Source organism: Amyelois transitella, chromosome 29 (assembly GCF_032362555.1).
Source record: "Amyelois transitella isolate CPQ chromosome 29, ilAmyTran1.1, whole genome shotgun sequence".
Lineage (NCBI taxonomy): Eukaryota > Metazoa > Arthropoda > Insecta > Lepidoptera > Pyralidae > Amyelois > Amyelois transitella.
Window position 1 is genome coordinate 1465860 of NC_083532.1, and position 19612 is coordinate 1485471.

A 19612-nucleotide genomic window follows, 5' to 3' on the forward strand; every position below is an offset into this window, starting at 1 on the left:
TTTCGAAATGTATTAATCTAATTTCGTCATACTAACATGTTCAGATAAATTTGGCCTATTTATAAATATGGGTCACTATAATTTACTCATTATTTTAAATAAAAAATCTGCTTTTAATCCATCATTTTGACGTTACCAATATGTTCAAATTTTTTCTAATTTTTGGGGCTTTGGGCGTAAGTTGCATTTTTTTTTAAATGAAGGTTACGATTACATACTTACAAAACCTGACTTGCAATAATGAGTTTCATCATTTTTTAAGTATTTTAGTACGTTCGACATGGTGATAGGTGAATTATGTAAAAGAAAATTATGTAAACAGTGTTAGTGTCTGTAGTTCAGTGGTACGATTTGAAAGCTTACACAAAAATATCCGGGTTCAAACACCAATACTTCTATGTACTAACTCTGTTGACTCTGAAGTTATGTACATTAGTTTGAATACTAACCGATGCTCTTACGGCGAGGGATAACATCGTGAGGAACATGCACATTCGGCCAACTGGATGTGTAATCATGACCCAATATGGGTGGTAGGCAGAAGATTAGGTCGAATGCTGATGTGAGGAAAAACTTCATGAGGAAATCTGCACATTCATTCCCATCGTCTTAATTCCAAAGCCACTCATAATAAATCTTGGTATATTGGTCGATAAAAAGATAAAAATATTTTTTCAGCTATCGTCAGCCGCCATTCTTCCTATAGCGCGACCAGAACTAATCATATCCACGCTAGAAATTCCAGTTCTACCAAGTACATACGAACTGATCTTACCACCAGTTTCAGTTGAGCTCCCGTGCGGTTTAGGTTACTCAGTAGCCGGAGCTCCACTTGTGCCGGGCGCTTTTTCTACCAGCGGATATGGCTCGCTCGTGCCGCTGACGTCGCCGTGTTCTTGCACAAAACTGGCAACACCGTTGTGTGCTGAACTGAGGCGGTTTGCTAAGCCTATATTTTTGTAGATATTAATTAAATTGGTGATTTGAATTTGCCGATGTTTTATTGTTCCAAATTCCTAAAATGAGATGTTACTTACGATAGTAATTCATGGTTGTGGTAGCGGTTTAGTTATCACGTCTATTTTCAAAATTGCATAGGCATAGAACTTATGTACTGTAATCATGTAAATTATATCTAGGTACCTAGTTTAGATACTTTTGCCAGTAATTACAATTAAAAACTTTTTTTTTTTGGGCGGTAGCTGTCAAAAAGTTAACACACATTTAAAATTTGCTCCAGTAATTTAATTCATAAATAATATATTTTTAATAATTAATACAATTTCTCAACTTTATGATATAATTTATTTACAAAGTTAACTTGCCAGGCTATTTTCAAAAGCACTTTTCACCTTGGACACTAATTTTCTACACCACCATGGACACTCTTTCTATTCTGTGCAAGGACATGAGCGAGCTGAAGAATATGTTTGCATCTAAGATGTCTTCATTTGAGGAGGCTCTCGGTAGTCAGAGCTCCCAGGATCACAATGCAGTCCTAGCTAGTGAGTACCACTCATTTAAAAGTCTCATATGGAAAGCCGTTTCTAAACTTAGCCAGCAGTTAGAATTGGTACTTTCGGTGCTTGATGGCTTTGAAATGCGATCACGTTCAAATATTTTGTTATTGCATGGTCTTGGAGAAGGCAAGGATGAAGATGTTGGTGCGGACCTCCAGAGGATTTGTCGTGAAAAGTTAAAAGTTGATGTAAATCCAAATTCCTTTGATGCTTGTTGGCGTATGGGCAAAATCCCCAAGACTGGTAAGCCGCGACCAGTTCTGATCCGCTGTGCGAATTCTTCTACTCGGCTGGCAATCTGGACTGCGAAGAAACTATTGAAGGGAAGTGGCTTGACAGTTTCTGAATTTCTCACGGCAACCCGACATGCAGTATTCGTGGAGGCGCGTAAGGCTTTGGGCGTGCATGGCTGTTGGACGAGTGACGGGAAGATTGTTGTAGTGACCGCCAAGAATACAAGAAAGAAAATTACTACAATGGCGGAGCTACATGCTATCACTGATGAGCTTGCTGCGGCTAACAGTAATGAGCCAGTGCGAGGCACACAACCCTCTTCCAGTGCCGTACCGCCAAATAATAAGTCTCGTCCTATTAGTGCTCGTTTACAAGCGAAATCAACGAAAAAATAACGATGTTTTCGTGCACTTCCATTTTTCCTTTTATTTCAAATAATATATATCTACCTTGTTTTTGTTTTAATAGTTTTTGTTTATTTTTAGGGTAGATAATTTGTAGCTTTATTTAGTTCAATCAGTTTATGACATGATCCTTCAATGACAATTAATGTCATTGACATCTGTTATTCTTTTTTTTTTTTTTTTAAGTTCGTGTGTCTTTTTAATTGTTAAATAGCATATAGAGCCCACATATATGGTAGGCTTACTCTTATTGTTTAAATTTAATGTCTGGCAAGAAAATTGTACCACTATTGTTATATTTTAGGAATTTTAATTAGTTTTATATACCTTAAATTTATTTTTATTATTTAGGATATTTTATTTATTTATTGTTACACTCTATGGCTGATGTATTCGGTAACAGTTCTGGAGATGATTATTTTTCTCTTTCCTCTTCCTCGGACAGCCTCCTCAGTGCTGACGATTTTGAGCGATCTTTAGGCGATAATTTGAACGCTACTTTTTCTTCTTTCTCCAAGAACTTTAATGTTGTACACATAAATGCACAAAGCATACCTGAACATTACTCCGACTTATTGTCGTTATTTTCTAATTCTTCCGTTCACGCAATTCTCATTTCGGAAAGCTTTCTGAAACCTTCTCTTCCTTCAACTATGTATCCCCTTCCGGGATTTAAACTATTTAGAAATGATCGAATTTACGAAACCGTCACTAATGGTGTCACTAAAATGGTAAGATGTGGTGGAGTCGCTATTTATTTACGAGGTGATATACCATGCCAAATTTTATCTCAATCTCCTTCTGCATATGAAAACCCTGAACACCTTTTTCTAGAAATTTCCCTTTCTCATACTAAAATTCTTCTTGGTGTATATTATTGCCCTTCTCTTCATATAAATTACTTTTCCTCTTTTGAGCTTCTTTTGTCGGATTATCGTAGTCGTTTCGAACACATTATTATAATGGGGGATTTTAATACTTGTCTTATTAAAAATGATTCAAGATCAAGATCTCTTCTTTCTCTTCTTCATTCTTTAAATTTACACTGCCTTCCTCTTAGCGCTACACATTTTCCACATAATGGTCCGCCTTCTTTTCTTGATCTTATTATCACTTCTGCCCCGGATCTTGTGTCAGTTCATGGCCAATTTAATGCAGTGTGTTTTTCTGCTCATGACCTTCTTTATGCGTCTTTTAAGTTGCGTTCTCCTAAGCGTAGACACAAAGTTATTTTCCGTCGTGATTTCACGGCAATTAATGAACAGTTATTTTTAACTGATTTTAATAATGCGGACTGGAGCACTGTTTTAATGGCTCCAGACGTAGATTCAAAGGTCTCTAAATTCAACGAAATCTTATTATCACTTTTCGATAAACATGCTCCTCTTCATCCTGTTCGCATTAAACATAACCCTGCTCCTTGGCTCACACCCGAGATCAGGAAGTGCATGGCCAGAAGAGATAAAGCTAAACTAAAATTACGTCAGTGCCCATCTGCTGAGAACCATTCTGCTTATGTTTTTCTTCGTAATTTTTGCAATAAAAAATGTAGGGATGCTAAGCGCAAATATATTCATTCTAATGTGGAAAACTGTCCCCCTGGTAAATTGTGGAAGTTTTTGAAGGGTTTGGGTTTTGGAAAGCAAGGGCCTGAGGAGAGTTTTGATATGGACGTAAATGAATTAAATAGGCACTTTTGTTCTTCTTCTAAGAATTGTTCGTCATTTACGAAACAGGCAACGCTTGCTAGTCTGGCTGTTCAACCTTCTTGTGATTTCCCCTCTTTCTGTATAAATGAGATTACCATTGACGATGCAATAAAATTAATTAAGTCCATTAATTCAAGGGCAGTAGGTGATGACGCTATATCCCTTGATATGATTAAACCGATAGCGGAATTGATTGCCCCTTATATTGTAAACATCTTAAACTGTTCCATATCGTCGGGCATCTTTCCCACTAATTGGAAACTCGCTCACATAATTCCTCTTCCTAAAAGAAATTCGCCTTCAAGTCCTTCTCATTTGCGTCCTATTTCAATTCTGTCGGTGCTGTCAAAAATCTTGGAATATCATGTCCATCAACAATTAAGTGCACACTTATCTCGCTATAATATTTTAAGTTCTTTTCAATCAGGTTTTAAATGTGGCCATAGTACTACGACAGCTCTTGTAAAAATTACGGATGACATCCTACGAATCTACGAAAGTTTATAAATTTCCCAGGAAGTTAATAAACTTGTGGTTCTTGTTATTTTCCGTTGATGTATATATGTTTTATATTTTTTTTTTTTTTTTTTTTTTTTTTTTTTTTTTTTTTTTTTTTTTTTTTTTTTTTTTTTTTTACATTTGTCCTGCAAAACTGCTTACGCGGTTTGACTGCAGTATTAATATTCCGTTTCAATATCCGTTTTAATATTGATAATAAAAAGCTTACCGTACTTGTTCTTCTTGATTTCACAAGTGCTTTTAATACTGTCGATTTCGATATTTTGGTTGAAATTTTACGTACTTTAAATTTTTCCTCAAATGCCCTCTGTTGGTTTTCATCTTACCTTACTGGTCGTAAACAACGTATAAAATTGAATGATTGCTTCTCAGATTGGTGTGATCTAGTAGCTGGTGTTCCGCAGGGTGGCATTCTTTCTCCGGTTCTGTTCTCAATATTCGTTGATGGTATTACTGCATCTCTTTCCTCTAATTTTCATCTTTATGCCGATGACTTACAGATCTATGCGTCTGCTAGTTTGGATGATATTAATGATGCTTTTAGTACCATTAATTCGGATTTGGAGAGGATTGCAGATTGGTCAAGCCGTTTTGGTCTTTTAGTTAATGCTGCCAAGTCACAGGCCATTGTTATTGGTAGTCCGCATTATATTTCGAAATTGGAAAATGTGATGGTTCCTAGCCTAGTTCTGAATAACAATATTATTCCTTTATCTCCCAAAGTGACTAATCTGGGTATCATCATTGACCAGACTCTCTCGTGGATTCCCTATATTAATGAAATCAGCCGTAAGATGTATGTGTCGTTACACTCACTTCGCCGAATGCAAAAATTTTTACCCGTCGTCACTAAAGTTGTGCTTGTTCAGTCGCTTCTCTTTCCTCTTCTAGATTATTCCGATGTTGCTTGTTTGAACATTACTGAGGAATTGCTTGACAAGTTAGAGCGTTTACAAAACCAGGGCATTCGCTTTGTTTTCGGTCTTCGTAAGTTCGATCATGTTTCACAGTTTCGTCGCCAATTGAATTGGCTCCCAATTCGCCTTAGACGTAATGTTCACACACTATCTCTCTTGTTTAATGTCCTTTTTAATTTTTTTTTTATTTATTTATTTATTTATTTAAGGTACACCAACAGGATACATGTTTACATTTATATGATACATTCAAAAGTACTTAATCTAGCATGCAACCCAATTAAAGGTGAACACAGCATTTACCAATAAAAGTAGTAGTAGAAATACAGTTCATACATAATATACATAATATAATTATTTACATAGTTTCATTTACATTTTTTGTTTTTTTTTTTTTTTTTTTTTTAATTTAATATGAATTATTTACAGTTGATTAAATAACTGATTTAATTTACTTTTGAGTTTCGAAAGGGAATCATGGTGAATATCTAAGTCACACTTTTCGTTTAACTTATTATAGGCAGTAAGCATTCGCGGTAAGGGCGCACTTCTTCCGAGGTTAGTACGCGATATAGGTACAACGAAGGTCTTAAATAGTTTTCTCCGACAGTTTGGCCTAGGAACCGTGTACTTAAGCCTAACCGTGCCATTTTGACAGTCGACTATGCCATTAGTTAACTTAAATAAATATATTAAATCCAAAATCTGGCGTCGCTTATCAAGAGACAACAACTCAAATTTAGATAGTCGCTGGCTATAATCGTTTCTGTAACTAAAGTTAGGGGTTCTAAATGCTAGCTGACGGGTAAATGCCCTTTGAATACGCTCAATGCTGTCGCTATGTTTTTTATAAAATGGATTCCAAACTACACTCGCAAATTCCAGGTGGCTGCGAACTAGTGCATTAAAAAGAACAATTAGAGTATTTACGTTTTTAAAATCTTTAGTGTTGCGTTTAATGAACCCGAGCATCTGGAAGGACTTTGTGACAATGGCATCATAATGAGGTATGAAACTCAGCTTACTATCCAGAGTCACACCCAAGTCGCGGATTTGCTTCACCTCCCCCAACATAACATTGTTGACTGCATACGAGGAACTTAGCTTATTTTTATTTCTGGTAAACTTAATGTGAAAACATTTACTGGGATTTATAGTCATACTATTTTTTAAACACCAGTCACTAACACGATCCAAGTCATACTGAAGCTCCTGCACATCTTGCATAGTAGATATAGTTTTATATATTTTCATATCGTCGGCAAATAGTGAGTATTCACTATGTTTTATACAATCAACAATGTCGTTTATGAATACTAGAAACAAGACCGGACCGAGATGCGAACCCTGGGGCACGCCTGATGTTGCGACATATGGCTTTGAGGAGTAACCGTTTGTTGCCACTGTCGACTTCCTAGCCTGCAGATATGAAGCCAACCACTCATGAAACGAGCCACATACGCCATATGCTAATAGTTTATCAAGCAGAAGAGAGTGACTAACTTTATCAAAGGCGCTACTAAAGTCAGTGTATACAGCATCTACCTGCGTCCCCCTATCCACCTTGTCGGTCAAATATGATACATATTCCACCAAATTTGTGGAAACCGATTTTCCACGACGGAAGCCATGTTGCATTGGATTTAGAAAAGGTGACACGTGACGAGTCAAGACATCACAAACCAGGGATTCAAAAAGCTTGGAAAATGTGCTTAGTATAGATATAGGCCTGTAATTTTTAACATTTGCCTTATCTCCCTTTTTATACACCGGTACAATCCTAGCCTCCTTCCATTTCGACGGAAAAACGCCAGTTGCAAGAGAATTATTAAATATAATATACAGAGGATAGGAAAGTTCAGTTGCACACAGCTTTGCGAACGCTGGTGGCAATCCATCGGGGCCGGATCCTTTGGTAGAATCGAGATTTTTTAAGGCCTTAAGTATAGATTTCTCTGTAAGACTAATTTTATTCAAGAGTGAGTCAGATTTAGCACTATCGTTATTATTGTTTTGGCCGTGTTGGCCAGATTCCTTGACTCCGCAACCTAGGTGATGAGATGCCAATTTCTCCTTAGGGTTAGCCTTGTTATATTTAATCACTGCGGCAAGTAGACCATCTCTGATCGTGCGGCTTGAAAACTTTGCAACTACAGCGCGAGGGCGAGGATTTTCCCTGTGTATTTTGGCGATGCGGGTGGCCAGAATAACATCGTTATCATTCATTTTGTAGTCCACAGTCTTCGCTAATTGTGTTATAGTAATCTTCAAATTTTCATTATGGTGCTCCGGAATACCGTTAATTTCGATGTTATTTACACGCATCTGTTGTTCAACATCACCGAGCCTATGTGTAAGATTTTTCACTGTTTGTTGGAGAGTCTCATTTGTTTGCTGGAGCTGATTGATGGTATCTATTTTCTCGTCGAGGCTCGATTTCAGCAGTTCGTATTGCGAATTGAAGAATGTCAACGAACTTTCTATAGAGGAAACTTTCTCATTCAGGCTTTTGAATTCACTGGACACAATCTCTTTCATAGAATCTTTGAGTGTTGATATAAGTGCTTTGCGTAACTCCTCTTGGATTATCTCACGTATATCATTTTTAGAAATGCACTCTAATCCTGGCAGGTCGTCAGAAGACTTACGACGTAGAACCTTGTCAGATCTGCGCATTGTGATATTATCCAATTCTTGAGTCACTTGTACGGTGGCACGAACCGGGGTATTGGTATTGTCTTTTTTAGGCTCTGCGCTTCGGCATTCAAGACATTTCCAACTCTGCTTATGTTCAGATGTCATAAGATTAAATCTTTTGGAGGATACATTAGCGCACTCAAAATCGAATTTCGAACCACAGGAACAACATTTCATATATTGTTTGGTCGCAATAGCACTCCGACAACCTGCACAAGTATTAGTAGGTGGAGCCATTTTTAACTTTCGTAAAATTATTAAAAGCACAGCAATAAAGAGCGCTCGCAGAACCGCCTTTAGGTGGTCAGCGGCACAATACGCTTGCTGGCCCAACGAACTGTCAATGTCTAATCACTAAACACTGTCAATGTCACTGTCACTGCCAGTTAAATTAACAGTGACAACGTCAACTGTCAAAACGATGAAAGTCACTTTGACACCTGCCAACTGTCACTCGAAGATAAGATGCCACATACACTACGCTAAGATCTACCCCACAAATTCTTATATTCTACCCTAATACTTATAAAAATACAAAATTAAACCCAAAACTATTTTAAACACGCCTATTTTAAGTTCAAAATCAACACTTTTGTTAATATCCAAGTCTATTCACCGAAACACCAACCACTTACGCAGCTTGGGTATTTCGGGGAGGGCAAACACCGCGCGTCCAAGTCACTATACACTAGCACCAAATTGTAGGTCTATTGTCCTTATTACATCCAAGAGGATATTAGGGACGAAAGTTTTACAATATCACAATCCATATAATATCCACCAGCGAAAATTATCCCGCAGAAGGCCGAAATACGGACGTTTTCACGTATTTAAAAATTAAGTACGCGGAGCTACACGCAAACGAACTGATTTAACTGACATTTTAATCCTTCTTTCCCCCACTATCTTCATGATAATTTCTCATTCCGTGAGACGGATAGTCGTTTGCGGTCTCATAACGATCCCAAATTACTTATTCCTCCTTATTCCTCTCGAACTTATGGTTTATCTTTTAGTGTACGTTCTGCTCAGCTTTGGAATGATCTTCCCCAAGATACGAGATCTGCCCCTAACCTAAGTTCTTTTAAAACACTAATCAAAAGACTGTATTCTGATGCATCTAACATTTGAGTGTACTTATATTTATGTATGTTTATATATATTTTATTTATGTATGTTTATCATTAATTAGTTTGTAATTTATTGATTATTGTAACGCATCCTCAATGCTTTTAACTGCGCTGCCTCTTTGACTTTGATTTTCCTTTTTATTTTGGTTGACTGGAAGAAATCCCGATTGGGATAAGTCCGCCATTGTACATATTCTTTTATATTCAATGACTGTTCTGATTTTGTTAATTTTTATTTTTATGTGCAATAAAGAGTTTACAAACAATACAAACAAACAAAAAATGACGCTTAGATTTAGTCACTGTCAGGCCGACACTTACTGTCAGCAAAGTGTAAATAGTAAAACTTTTTCAATCGCTGAATCGCTATTGAGCGCACTGCGAATTTTAAATTTATTGTATAAATTTCTGTTTTGAAACCGTTAAAATGGTTGAAGCGCAAAAATATAGGATAGAACAAGAAATGACTAATCTGGTCAATGAACTGGATAAGAGTTATTTGAGAAAAATGCAAGTAAGTTTATAATCAACAAGTCTTACGCAATAATTGGACTATTTCACTGTACATACTATCTTAAATCTCCTGAAAATTATAGGAATAAACTTCCAATTTATTAGCCTTTAATTCCGTTATTATGACAATTTAATCGTACATGCTTATTTTTGTTGATAAAGATAACACCTCAACCTAACCTATTTACTTTTATAACCTAAATGCAATCGCCTTATACCTAAGAGTATCGATTTAAATATAAATATCTTAAATCGTTAATTAAATATATTAAGCTCTGAAACATTTACTTTAAAAAACCCTTGAAGGAAAAAATAAATCGCGAAAATCATTGATGGAAAAACTAAATGATTAATAATTCTCATAATTTTTTCAGGGTGATATGCATCGTTGTGCAGCAAGGTGCTGTGATGATCAGCAGTCATCTTTAGAGAGAGTTCACGGATGTATTGAGAACTGTACGGCTCCGCTAAATCAGGCTAACAATTACGTACAGGTAAATAATTGTATTTGATATCTGAAAAAGCAAATTAGAATAAGCGAAAGGTCAGGTCAAAAGAAACATAAACTATGGATGCAACCGGGACTAAAGCCAGGAGGAAGAAGAGAGTTATACATTCTTTCAATCAAAGAATTCACATATTTGGGAAGTCCCTTTTTTGCTGCCTCAATTTCATGCATTCTTCTTTCGTTTCATCCACATTCATAACTCTTTTTTTTGGTTCCCAGTATCAAAAAAAGGATAGAATCACTCCGACATCTTTCCCACAGATGTCGTAAAGGCAACTAAGAGATAGGCTTATAAACTTGGGATATTTCTTTTAGGCAATTGGCAAGCAACCTGTCACTAGTATTGTATGTTTTATTCGTCGTTCAGCATCCTGGTACCAATAGAAAAATAATAGGATCCCATGGATGTCGTCAAAAGCGACTAAGGGATAGGCTTATAAATTATTCTTCTTTTAGGCAATTGACTAGCAACCTGTCACAATTTGAATCCCAATTCTATCATTAAGCCTATCAGCATGAACGTGGCCTATCAGTTTTTCAAGACTGACTCTGTCTACCCCCCTAAGTATATAGACATGATCATATGATACTACATACATACTTTTTAATTCCAGGGAGAAATAAACCACCTCCAAAATAGATTGCAGCGTTGCGTGATGGATTGCAACGACTCGGCCCGGGACCGACTCGGAGCGGACCCGAGTCAAGACACTGTGAGTACTTTAGCTGTGTTTACTCTAATTACTTCAATTAAGAGCAAACTTGGACTCACTACTCCAAGGTCCTCAAATCTATACTATTAATATTATAAAGCTGAAGAGTTTGTTTGTTTGAACGCGTTAATCTCAGGAACTACTGGTTCATATTAAAAAATTCTTTTTGTGTTGAGTAGACCATTTATCGAGAAAGGCTTTAGGCTTTTACGACATCCATTGGTAGGATATGGAGTGTTCCTATTCTCTCAAAGTGCCCGGTAGCCACACGGCAATTGTAGTGTAGCAACTGCAGTGTAGTTTGTTCCGCCACTTTCTTTTTTATTCTAATTGATATACCTATACGGAATTTAAATAAACACGTATTCGTACGTGTAAATAAATAAAAATTTAACACGTATTCTCAATTTCCAGATCGACAAATGCACGATAGAGTTTGAAAAGTGCGCCGTGAAGTGCGTTGATAAACACATGACATTAATACCTTCAATGATGAAGACCATGAAGAAGGTACTGGCCAGCGGCAAGCCGCCGCCAGCTAAAGACGAATAATACATACATTTATATGTAATCACATCTATATCCCTCAGCGGGGTAGACAGAGCGAACAGTCTTGAAGAGATTGATAGGCCACGTTCAGCTGTTTGGCTTAAATGATAGAATTGAGATTCAAATAGTGACGGGTTGCTAACCCATCGCCTAAAAGAAGAATAATTAATAAGACTATCCCTTAGTCGCTTTTTACGACATCCATGGGATCCTATTATTTTTCTATTGGTGCCGGGAACCACACGGCACTCAACGACGAATAAAATATACAATGTATTGTTTAACAGATTATATTTAAGTTCGTAGTTTGATACGAACTTACATATAATCTGTTAAATAGGGTGCCATTTTGAAATGCGGTAGAAAGATTTGTAGTAAAAGTCTATTATAATGATTTACAGATTCAAATTTAAAATTTGTAGGTATTCATTATTGTGGTACGTTTTGTACATAACGTATAATTGTCATATCTTTTGGTTTCACAACATTGGTTGACGTAGAACTTACTATTTGAAGTAACATTATAAGCGAGTTTTCTATGATATATTTGTAACGTTTTCACGCAAAAATAATGTGCCTCTTTTTTCGGTTGCTAGTAGTACAAAAAAAAGAGTTAATTAGACAAGGTTAAAAGGAATTATAAGATTACTAGAGGCCGCCCGCGACTTTGTCCCCGCGAACTCTGGGATAAAAAGGAAGCCTATATGTTATTCTGGGTCTTCAGCTACCTACATAAGTACATATAAATTTCATCGTAATCGGTTTTGTAGTTTTTGCGTGGAAGAGTAACAAACATCTTGACATACTCACAAACTTTCGCATTTATAATATTATAGTAGGATAAATGATTTTCTATACATTTTGAGCAACATCATGCTCAATTTATAAGAATACTTGGTCATAATTTTAGTTTGTCAAGGTGCGTGCAGATTATTATATTGTATAACTTTTGACGGCCTCTGTGGCGCAGCGGTAGTGCGCTTGTCTGTGACACCGGAGGTCCCGGGTTCGAATCCCGGCCAGGGCATGATGAGAAAAGAACTTTTTCTGATTGGCCTGGGTCTTGGATGTTTATCTATATAAATAGGTATTTATTATAAAAATATAGTATCGTTGAGTTGGTATCTCGTAACACAAGTCTCGAACTTACTTCGAGGTTAACTCAATCTGTTTAATTTGTCCCGGATATTTATTTATTTAATATATGTATAGTATAACTCGTCCAAGTTATCATTGTTTCACAACTTTACAACATCTAACAATGCCGTACACATGAGAATAACAATCTATATTAATATTATAAAGCAGAAGAGTTTGTTAGTTTGTTTGTTTGAATTCCTCATTATTACTGACTAGCTGTGCCCGCGACTTCGTCCGTTGTTAGTTGCAGCGTGATGTTATAAAGCCTTGAGCGTCCCTCGATAAATGCTCTATTCAACGCAAAAATAATTTTTTAATTTGAATCAGTAGTTCCTGAGATTAGCGCGTTCAAACAAACAAACAAACTATTCAACTTTATAATATTAGTATAGATATATAATCTGTATGCAATATATATGTTATGTCATATAAACTGTACGCACTCCATGAAAAATGCTTTTTTTTGTGTAAATTAATATACATAAGTACTTTTACTGTTACTTTGTTGACTGAAATAAAGGCATTTACAATTGTTGAATCAAAGATAATGTTTTAGTTTTATTACCTACCTTACTAGCTTTAACCCGCGGCTTCGTCCGCGTGAATTAAGCACAACGTACAAAAACAGAAAAACAGACGAATTTAACAACATCTACAATAAAAATGTGCCGTGTGGTTCCCGGCACCAATACAATAAAGAATAGGACCACTCCATCTCTTTCCCATGGATGTCGTAAAAGGCGACTAAGAGATAGGCTTATAAACTTGGGATTCTTCTTTAAGGCAATGGGCTAGCAACCTGTCACTATTTGAATCTCAATTCTATCATTAAGCCAAATAGCTGAACGTGGCCATTTTGTCTTCAAGACTGTTGGCTCTGTTTACTCCGCATGGGATATAGACGTGACCATATGTACATATGTATGTCTACAATAAAAATTACGTAATTAGCAGCACCCACGGAATAAAACAGGTTTTTCGCAAATCTCAAGGGAACTAAAGGTTTTACCGGGATGAAGTGTGACCTATATTCGTCTCCAGACTCTTAATAATTAATATAAGTGATATTTCAAGAAGTTAATTCAGTAAATATCCTATAAAGACTTGGGATGACATTCCACGTCTTATAGGATAAATTGTGAAGTTAATTTCGTAGAGTGATATCTGCTTATATATAAAATTCTCGTGTCATAATGTTCGTTCCCGTACTCCTCTGAAACGGCTTTCATTTAACTAGAAATTACTTTAAAATTGTTTATATGGCAAAACAACGTTTGCCGGGACAGCTAGTATATGTATGTATATATATATATATACATATAGTATATATATAGTATTGATAACCCTTTTTATAAGAAACTGGAAAACGAATTGCGTATACAATTATATCTATCAGTTATAATAATGAAATATGTATTTGTAACTGATGTATGTTAAAACTCAAGGTAGGTATATAAGAACCAACATTTTGAAAGTAGGTTAGTCAGTCAAAATGATTTCGTGGTATTTATTTTCGCTGCTGGGAATTTTGGTGGTAAGTTATTTTATTTAGAATTGAAAAAACATAATAATTATATATTTAAACTTCATTGCATAAAATACAAATGTACCTATAGCACAATTGGCGGACTAAATGCTAGAAGCATTATCTACCAGCCAACCATTGGGTCTGACAGAGAACTTTATGTGGGGTCAAACTAAACTTTCTACCTTTTAATTCACATCTTCCTCCTGACCTTACCCCCGGTTCCAGCCTCACCTCTCTGGAGAGAAGCTCATGGTGCGGCGTTGACCAAAATCTTGGATTGGTTGAGTCAGGTTTTTACACAGTGCCGTGTGGTTTCTGGCACTTTAGAAATAGAAGCACTCCATACCTTTCCCATGGATGTAGTAAAAGGCGATTAAGGGATAGACTGGCTGATGGGCTAGCAACTGTCACTTCAGTCCTTTCAGTCTTCGAGACTTATGCCTCTGTCTACCCCGTAAGAGATATAGTATGTAAATGTTTCCTTTATAGTTCCAGACGAATGCTTCAATTCTGAAGAAAAGCGTCGTCGTGTCAAGTGGCCCCAACCTACCCCTTGCGAACTTGCCCCTTGCAAATTTGCCCCTAGCCAATTATCCCCTAAACCTACCTCTACTCCCCGAATGTGGGTGCAAATTTCCCCTAATCCCTGAAATCATAACCCCTATAGAAGTCCCGCTTTGCAGTAATGTACCAACTTGTGCATGTCCAAATCCAATAATAGAAATACCCACTTACTACTCTCCACCCGTGTCAGTACCATCGTGTGGGTCCTGCAACAGTTTTTCAACAGCCGTCGAGCTGGCCTTGTCAGGGTCAGGTATACCGTCTTGTAGCTGCTCAAATTCAGCCTGCGGGTGTACCGGCTCCATATGTGGATGTTCGCCCCCCACTTGTGGAAGCCCCGTGCCTTGTGGGACTAAAGTGGATGTACCAGCGTATTATTACTCGCCGTCAGTCGACGTGTGCGGGGGATGTGGGGGGTGCGGCGATCCCCTGTGCTCGTGCGGGGCATACGTATCCCCGCTGGTGACCCCTTGCGGGTGTGCCCCGACTTTACCCCCGTTTCCCCCCGCGCTGGGGTGCACGAAGTATTTGAGACAGGTCGTGATTCAACCCCCGTTTTTGTGATTTAATTATTATTTTTTTATGTATTGAAATATATTTACTTTGTTGAATTGTTTGGTTTTATTTGTACAATTTTTTGATTGGACGCGTAAATTATAAAATGTATGTACCTAAATACATATATATTCACGTTTTGCGGGCTAGACAGAGCCAACAGTCTTAAAGATCTGATCGTGCCCGAATTTCAGCTTGGTTTTACGGTAGAATTGAGATTCAAACAGTGACAGTGTCAGTCAAAAGAAAAATCCCACGTTTATAAGTCAATCCTTTAGTCACCTTTTTCGAAATACTTGGGAAAGAGACGGAGTAGTCCTATTCTTTTTTTTTTGGTGCCGGGAACCACACGGCGCAAATGGCACGGCAACGCACATGAACGCATGTTTGTTAAATATGTAGAATGTAAATATGACTGTCGTATTCTTGTTACTTTTAGGGGTTTAGTTGACAGCTCGTCATTTTACGTATTTCGGCATTATCTTAATACGTCGCATTATTATCACGTCTCATGGCTTAACTAGACAACATCTCCTATTTGTCTCATGCTACAGCTAGCTTTTCTCACACATATTTTAAGAGTCCATCAATAGAAAGCCTTATATCTACTTAAGTGTAGATACCTGAGTTTCTTATCTTTTAAGCGATGGGCTTTAAATTTATCTGAATGTGGGTTTCCAGTATCGAGCCATGTATCTGTCTGCCCCGTAAGAGATAAAGACGTGATTAACAATCATCATCCTCCCGGCGTTTTCCTCGCCGCAAGAGCATTAATTAGCAATCAGATTAATGCATGTTACTCAGAAATTAATTGATACATCGCCATCATTTGAACACTGAAGTTCTTAACCGCCTTCAAAAAAAATTAATTGTCTCAGTTTGCTCCATTGTACAGCTTGGCAAATAAGAGTTTGTACCGGTGACAGGTGGTACTAAAGAGTGTGAATAATGGCAACACTATTTTGCTGTCATAAACTAGTACATACGAAGTCGAACATTCGTTTTGGTTTTTGTATTTTGGTGAAATTGAAACTTTTAAGTAAATAATTTGTAAAATATATGTAGAAACATGAATAAAACTATCCGGAGCAGTGGTAGAAAGGTTATTCATAGAGTGTTCTTGCATTGTTTGGCAGAACAAGAAGCTGGAGAAATTACTCATGCAATTGATGATGTTTATAGACGAACAGCCGAAATGACAGGTATTTATTTATATGTAATTATTATTTAGTCATAGAATATAGTAATAAAACATTGTTTTAATGATTTTAAGTACTAAGATCATAAGATATTGTGAAAAATAGATTTTAACTTCAACGCTATTTGAAGGTTATGTTTTGCAAATTTGCAATGACATGTATACTAGGACAACGTAAGATTGATCATTAATTTTTTTTTCACACAATTATTTTTATTTTTAGGTGTTAGTATAAACACTGTCCGAAATATTGAAAAAGAAGGTGCTAGAAATAAGGGCGTGTTTTCTACACCAGGAAAACATAGAAAAGGTCGTCCAAAAAAGGTTTTGGACAATTTTGATTTGTCAGCCATAAGACAAAAGGTTCATTTTTTCTATGTGGTGAAAAAACAGGTAATTTTTTTTTATTTATTATATTATATAAACATTTTCATAAAATTATTGAAATTGGCCCCTTGGTACGGTGTGAGAGCATTACACATAGACCAAGTTATTTTCGAATGTAAATAATTAAGTTAAATAATTTTCACATATTGTTATGCCGGATGTCATCATTGATGACAGTGGTTAAGCCATGTCAGTCAGATTTCTATACGCAGCAGCTTAAAAAAACTGACACCAGTGTTGGCCACTTACATACCCAAGAAATAACATATTGTAACCAAATCTTAATAAGTATTTTTTATTTTAGGTGCCCACTCTTCGTAATCTGCTACCTGTTATTAAAGCAGATTTAAATTATGATGGAAGTCGGGAACACCTGCGAAAAGTATTACTTTCACTGGGTTTTAAATATAAAAAATGCCAGTCTGATAGGTCAGCCCTGATAGAAAAAACTGACATAGCTCTCAAGAGAGAAAAATATCTTAAAATCATTTTAGATAACAGAAATTTGCCAGAGGAACTGAGAAAAAATATTATATATTTAGATGAGAGCTATGTTCATGCCTCATATAAATTAAAAAAATGCTGGCAGTCAATGGATGTTAGTGGAATAAAAGAAAATGTGAGCAAAGGCAAGCGGTACATTATTGTACATGCTGGCAGTGAGAAGGGATTTGTTCCGAATGCCTTATTGATTTTCAGCGGAAATAATCAGAATGAGGACTATCACTCTGAAATGAACCATTACAATTTTACGAAATGGGTTAAAGATAAATTAATCCCAAATCTCACTGAGGCTAGTATAATAGTCATGGACAATGCGCCCTACCACTCAGTAGTACTAAATAAGGCACCAACAAGCGCAACTAAAGTTGCCGAAATTAAAGTATGGCTTGAAGATAATGGCGTGCCGTTTGAGGACTCATTGCGCAAGCCGGAGCTTTTGACATTAGTAAAACGCCATAAACCGGCCCCTCTTTATGAAATAGATGAGATTTTAGGAGAACATGGTCACACAGTGGTACGACTTCCACCTTACCATTGCGATTTAAACCCAATTGAATTAATTTGGGGGATCGCTAAGCATAAAATTGCATCAAATAATGTGTGCTCAACTGATATAAAGGTAAAGGTTCTCTTATTAACTTTTATTCAGTAGACTATGAGTTTGATTATTACTAGCTTTAATTTTCGTCTAAATGTTTTTTGTAGATGGCAGCTCAGCAAGCATTTGAAAGTATCTCTGTGGAAAATTGGGTAAATTCATGCAGACATGTTATGAAAATTGAAAAGGAGTATTTTGAGAGAGGCAGAACTTTATACACTGATATAGAGCAATTAGTCATTCCTGTAAATGATGACAGCAGCAGTGAAGAGTCATCAGAATCCTGTTATTCTGACATAGCAGGAACGTCAACCCAAGATGCTGTCTTCTCAGGTGTAGAATACGTGGATGAATAATTTGATTCTGATTGAATAAAATCACTGATAATCAACTGAGATTTTTTAATCCTGCTTACATTATAAATGCGAAAGTTTGTAAGGAAGTTTGGACGTGTATGTGTGTTTATTACTCTTTCACACAGAAACTACTGGATGGATTATTATGAATTTTGGTAAACGAGTAGAATATGACCTGGACTAACATATAGGGTACTTTGTATTGCAAAATGTTCACGGGAACGCAGCCCCGGGACGCAGCTATCATATTAACATCTGTAACACAGGCGAGTGTTATCATCCCTGAAATCTTTTCACACCCTTTTCATGTTGTCGTCGACTCAGACCCTTCGCACACGAAGCTACTCAAAGGTTACGGGAACTAGTCAGTAATTACAATAACAAACCAATCAGAAACTGTACTTCGCATACGGCGCTACTCAAATTGTAAGGTTTCTGTAACATACATACATACATAAAATCACGCCTCTTTTCCGGAGGGGTAGGCAGGGACTACCTCTTTCCACTTGCCACGATCCCTGCATACTTCCTTTACTTTACTTTCGTTTTTCTAACTTCTGCTATTTTTGCTCGTTCATTTTCAAAACAAAACGTTGAAACTCGAGTATCCAGTAGGACAGCGACTGGCTCGACGACGCATCACTCGGGATCAGTTACTAACCGGTTGGTGACTAGTTGCGTCGTGTGCGAACCCCAATGAGAAAGTATGGGCGGTGACGCTCAAGGAAGTTTTTTTAAGTAGCGTCGTGGTCTTCCGCTGTTGACTTCTTTTTCTCTATATAAAATCAATTACTCAAGTATCAAAACGGTTTAGGTCAGGTTATATGGGGTGGCCATATAAAGACAGGCAGCGCCCTCATTTTTTCCATACTCTTTTTTGCCAAGCTATATGTATGTTTGTCCGCGATTATAGCTGGCGTTCCGCTGTACACAATTTGATGCGGTTTTCATGAAAGTGTTTCCCGGCACCATTACAAAAAAAGAATAGGACCACTCCAGCTCTTTCCCACGGATGTCGTAAAAGGTGACTAAGGGATAGGCTTATAAACTTGGGATTCCGCTTTTAGGCGATGGGCTAGCAACCTGTCACTGTTTGAATCTCAATTCTATCACTAAGCTAAACAGCTGATCGTGGCCTTATCAGTCTTTTCAAGACTGGTGGCTCTGTCTGCCCCGCTATGGGATATAGACGTGATCGTGATGTTTATTACACTCACAAGAGTTTCTGGCTTCATGAAAGGAGAATATCGATTGAAGGAGGTTCTCATTAATAAAAGTTATTTAAGTATAATAGTTTTCAATACCTTTTGCTCTTACCAAAATTGAAAATACATCGCTTGCAGCAAAATTCTTAAAACCATTCAGCATT

At 36.8% G+C, this 19612-nt stretch overlaps 2 protein-coding genes across 2 annotated transcripts; both read left to right on the plus strand.

Moving 5' to 3' along the window:
• The first annotated feature begins 9452 nt into the window (after positions 1 to 9452).
• On the plus strand, positions 9453 to 13101 carry LOC106131189 (protein FAM136A-like). Its single transcript, XM_013330201.2, has 4 exons — positions 9453 to 9644; positions 10018 to 10137; positions 10766 to 10864; positions 11279 to 13101. The coding sequence occupies exons 1-4, from the start codon at positions 9558 to 9560 to the stop codon at positions 11414 to 11416; spliced, it is 444 nt and encodes a 147-aa protein (XP_013185655.2). The 5' UTR covers positions 9453 to 9557; the 3' UTR covers positions 11417 to 13101.
• A 3080-nt stretch (positions 13102 to 16181) lies between these two features.
• LOC132903751 (uncharacterized) lies at positions 16182 to 18278 on the plus strand. The gene is made up of 4 exons (XM_060952720.1): positions 16182 to 16402; positions 16622 to 16791; positions 17090 to 17908; positions 17995 to 18278. The coding sequence occupies exons 1-4, from the start codon at positions 16270 to 16272 to the stop codon at positions 18241 to 18243; spliced, it is 1371 nt and encodes a 456-aa protein (XP_060808703.1). The 5' UTR covers positions 16182 to 16269; the 3' UTR covers positions 18244 to 18278.
• The last annotated feature ends 1334 nt before the right edge of the window (positions 18279 to 19612 follow it).